Raw genomic sequence first — 4,130 nt, forward strand, 5'->3', positions numbered from 1 at the left:
CCTCTTGTGTATGTTTTCCCTTGTGTTAAATGTTGAATAATATCATTTCTAAGTGAATTGGAGGTGAATATACCTTTGTCTCACTCGTTTCAAAAATTATTATTTTTTATCTACTCCATTGGTATTGGCTCCTAGACATCCCATCATTGATGTTGGGATTCAATTATGTTGTTGGAGTTGTTAAATGTGTCTTGGAGTGGATTGGAGGCTGATGATTCCCTCATCCTATCCTAGTGTGATGTTTCAGAACACAATCTTGGGTTAGCACTTGGTTGTCATCTTGACATTGTATCCTCTCTCGTAGGTTCATTATGGAGGGACTATCCAATGATGGCCACCTTTGTTATGTAGTGGTGAGATTATTCTTGTTGTTGTTACTTTATGTCATGTTTCTTATGGCATTTGTGTGCATGTTGTTTCCTGCAAGTGATACATATGGTGTTGTTATCTTCATTTGAATAAGAAGTTCTTCCATAAAGTTTTTCCTTTGGTGATTAAGATGGAGAATTACATAATTACTCAAGAAAGATCTTTGAATACATATTAATAGTCATTAATTTGAACTCGTTAGCATACAAGTCAATAGGATAATAACTATTTGTTTGAAGGGGCTAACCTTTGGGTGAGAAAAACTAAAATTAAAGTTGGTGGACTAGGCTGCATCATGTTGACTAATCTTAGACTATTCTATGCCACATAAATTATTTGACTATAACAAATTATCAAGAAATAAATGAGGGCTAAGATATTTGAAAGATTTTCAACATATGTATAAAATGAAAGATCTAAAAATTTAAAAATTCAGCATGAATTTTCTTTCATATAAAATCTGATATAATTCTATTAAATTTATAAATGTATAATACATTGAAACAAATCAATCATCAAAATAATACCAAACCAAAATAGAAAAATAAAACCTTATTTTTAATTTACATTAATCATTATTTTAATAATAGTTTTTTTATTAATATTACATAAATTATAAGTAAACAAGACAACATTGAAGTGAATATAAAATTCCCTTAAACAGTACAAAGCATGGCTCTTTATCTTTCCATATAAGGTTTTATCTTTGAACTAACCTCTTTCAAAAAGATAACCTACTTTCCTATCTAAGGTATCATTGTAAAGTTGAACATCTCTGAACAACGAATGGAAACTACTGATTACTATTGAGGATGCTGCTTGGTGCCCCAATTCACATCTTTGATAGAAGACTTTTTTCCAGACAACTTTGTATTGCCCCGTCATACATGTCTTCTATGGTGTACTTGAATTTGAAGCCCAAGTCAACAAGCTTTTTTGATGAATATGCTACTGCTGGCAAAGACTTATCTGCATCCTTAAACCTGTAAACATAATCATATTCTATCAATGTTTTCCATATGGATTTCATATTTTTAGATCAATGTTAATAAGCCCTAGCAGATTAGTATATTAACTTACTCAGTTGGAATATTGTATTGTGGATATTTGTCAGCCAACAACTTTGCCAGCTGAACAATGGTGACATCATGTGAGGAAGAGATATATCTGCCCTTTGCTTGGGGATGTTCATACAGAAAAATGAGTGACATGCAGAGATCATCCAAGTGAACCAGCTGCACTTGTCTCAATATCATGTAATGTGGTTCATTTCCTGCAATGCATATATTACCCATCTCTCATATCACTAAGAATCACTAGTATTAGATCTCTTTAATTGTATAGTCACAAATTTTCAAAACTAATAAGTATACTGATTTAATTTGCAAACAAATAAATTATACAAATTTTGCACATGGTACTACAAAGAAGATGGCTTATTAAGATCCAGCAATTAATTACAAAAATACTTATTTCGAAAGGAGTGCTACATACTTGTGAACAGCGCCAATGCTGTAACCAGGCTGGGAGGCATAGTCTCCATTAAAAAAGGCCCAACCACCAATGTTGGTATAACTGTGATGAGATCAACATTATTTTTCTCTGCAAACTCACATGCACCTCTTTCTGCAAGTGTCTTGGACACAAAGTAAATCTGTACATAAAAAACAGCATATCTCTGTCATCAAACAATTAAATATTCTATATGTATTATTTTTTAAATCTGTGAATTTCAAGTCATTGGAGGTTTGGCCTATTTGGAGCACAATGAGTTATAAGAGGCACAAAGTCCGGGAGCTTCCGGTTAAACACACTACCACCTCCAATCCCAAAGCACCATGGAATTAAACTTTATAATCTAAGTTTTAATTTGTTTAAATGGTTCATTTGCAGTTACATTAATTTTTTCAATATGTTCATCTATCAAAAAGATATCAGATAAGTCACTAATCAAATAAAAATTTAAAATATATCATTTAGACTAAAATTAAAATTCTTTTATAATTCACTCGTATTCTGAAAATCTGTATATAGATCTACTCATGACTTACAATAGTATGAGATTACATCAATTTTGATAGAAATACATAAGCTTATTTAGAATAGAGACAATGAAATAGTATAATGATCTTACCCAGCCAGTCATTTTTATACTCCTACAAAGCTCCACATTGGTCCAGCAGGTTTCATCATAAATTTTCCCTGGTGTTCCATAATCATCTGTAAAACTCACTGCCCCAGCAGATGAGGTGAAAATAACCCTTTTCACTGATTTGGCCTTCGCACATGATCTCATTACATTCAATACCCCATTCACTGTTGGTTGTATCACCTCATTCTGCCACAACAAATCCCAGCTCCCACAATTAAAATACAGACAATAAGATAATATATGCAAGAAAGAAAGAGAGGAGAAGATCAAAACCTCTGGATCTTGGGACTCAAAATCCATTGCAGTTGCAACATGGAAAACACCTTCACAACCATCAATCGCATTGTCAAAGCCTCCTTCATCAGCCAAGTCTGCTTTCCAAAGGGTTAGTCTCTTATGGGCCCCAGGTAGTTTCAACAAATGATTGGTCTTCACTGGATTTCCTAAATATTTACAGGGAACAAGGAAAACACTGGATCTATTAGAATATAAAGTTTAAAGGATTGAAATCCATAAGCAGACATGATACCTACCATTCATATCTTCAGTATGAATCAACTAATAAAACAACACTTAATAAAAGTTAAAACCATCTAGATTCAGAACAGATTCCCCATTTTAAGCTTACAAGGCTATAAACCAACCTGGATCTCTGACAGTTGCTCTCACAACATAACCCTGCTCAAGTAATCGCATTATAAGCCATGACCCAATGAAACCAGCAGCTCCTGTGACACAGACTGTGCCTTTCCCTTCCTTGTATATCTCTTCTACCATGATCTTTTAACAACTTGTTAAAAGCTCCAAATTGCAGCCTGTAAGGAAAGAATGCAAGATTTAGTTGCTGCCTGAAATTGAAAAGGCTGGAAGAGGATCTAGAAAAATGTTAGGCATCAAGTATCACGTTTCAAGCCCAATTGGTGGTTTGGAGGACAAAAACAAAAACGTTCCCAATTAATGTAAATAGGTTATTTAGAAGGAGAATGCTTCAAAACATGCAATCTTATCACTTTGGGGAAGGTAACCGTATACAGTTTATTATTAAGATAATATTAGAGAAAAATAAATAATTTAAACAAGCGTTAGGTAGTATAAGTGTGAGGCAGCATTCGGTTTTGAAAGACTTACTAGATCATTTTTCTTTAAAGGTTTTCTAAAATTTTATTACAATTTTTAATTTAGCTTCAAATAATAATATTTCATTTTTTTTAATTCTAATAAATACTATTAATGATATGGTGTTTTCTTTACATTAAACAGAAAAAATAATATTGATTTGATATGATTATTTTTTTATTTACAGATTGCTTGTAACAAAAGATAGATATAATATAAGGTGAAACATTATCTTAAGTGTAATATATAAATTTCATGTTAAAAAAGAAGCTTATATAATCAATAAGAGTGATGGCTTCTCACACTCTTTTGAATTCAAAAATTTGTTTCCTACTTGGCTCCCCTGGTTGCAACGACTCTCTTGCTTGCAAACTAGTTGTGGATATTCCACTTTCTAGTAATGGTGTGCTCTTGTCGACTGCACCTACTTCTTGGCCCTTGGTGATTATCTCTCCTATGGCTAGGTTTTTTGCCCCTACCTCTTAGTCTCTAG

General features: G+C 32.8%; 1 protein-coding gene across 1 annotated transcript; it reads right to left on the reverse strand.

Moving 5' to 3' along the window:
• Nucleotides 1-1,090: 1,090 nt before the first annotated feature.
• Nucleotides 1,091-3,434, reverse strand: LOC131079290 (dihydroflavonol 4-reductase). The gene is made up of 6 exons (XM_059218623.1): nucleotides 3,166-3,434; nucleotides 2,795-2,964; nucleotides 2,504-2,707; nucleotides 1,864-2,023; nucleotides 1,450-1,642; nucleotides 1,091-1,352 (listed from the first exon to the last, which is right to left on the reverse strand). Exons 1-6 carry the CDS (start codon nucleotides 3,296-3,298, stop codon nucleotides 1,202-1,204), a joined length of 1,011 nt encoding a protein of 336 aa, XP_059074606.1. The 5' UTR covers nucleotides 3,299-3,434; the 3' UTR covers nucleotides 1,091-1,201.
• Nucleotides 3,435-4,130: the final 696 nt, after the last annotated feature.

This window comes from Cryptomeria japonica, chromosome 4, assembly GCF_030272615.1.
Source record: "Cryptomeria japonica chromosome 4, Sugi_1.0, whole genome shotgun sequence".
Lineage (NCBI taxonomy): Eukaryota > Viridiplantae > Streptophyta > Pinopsida > Cupressales > Cupressaceae > Cryptomeria > Cryptomeria japonica.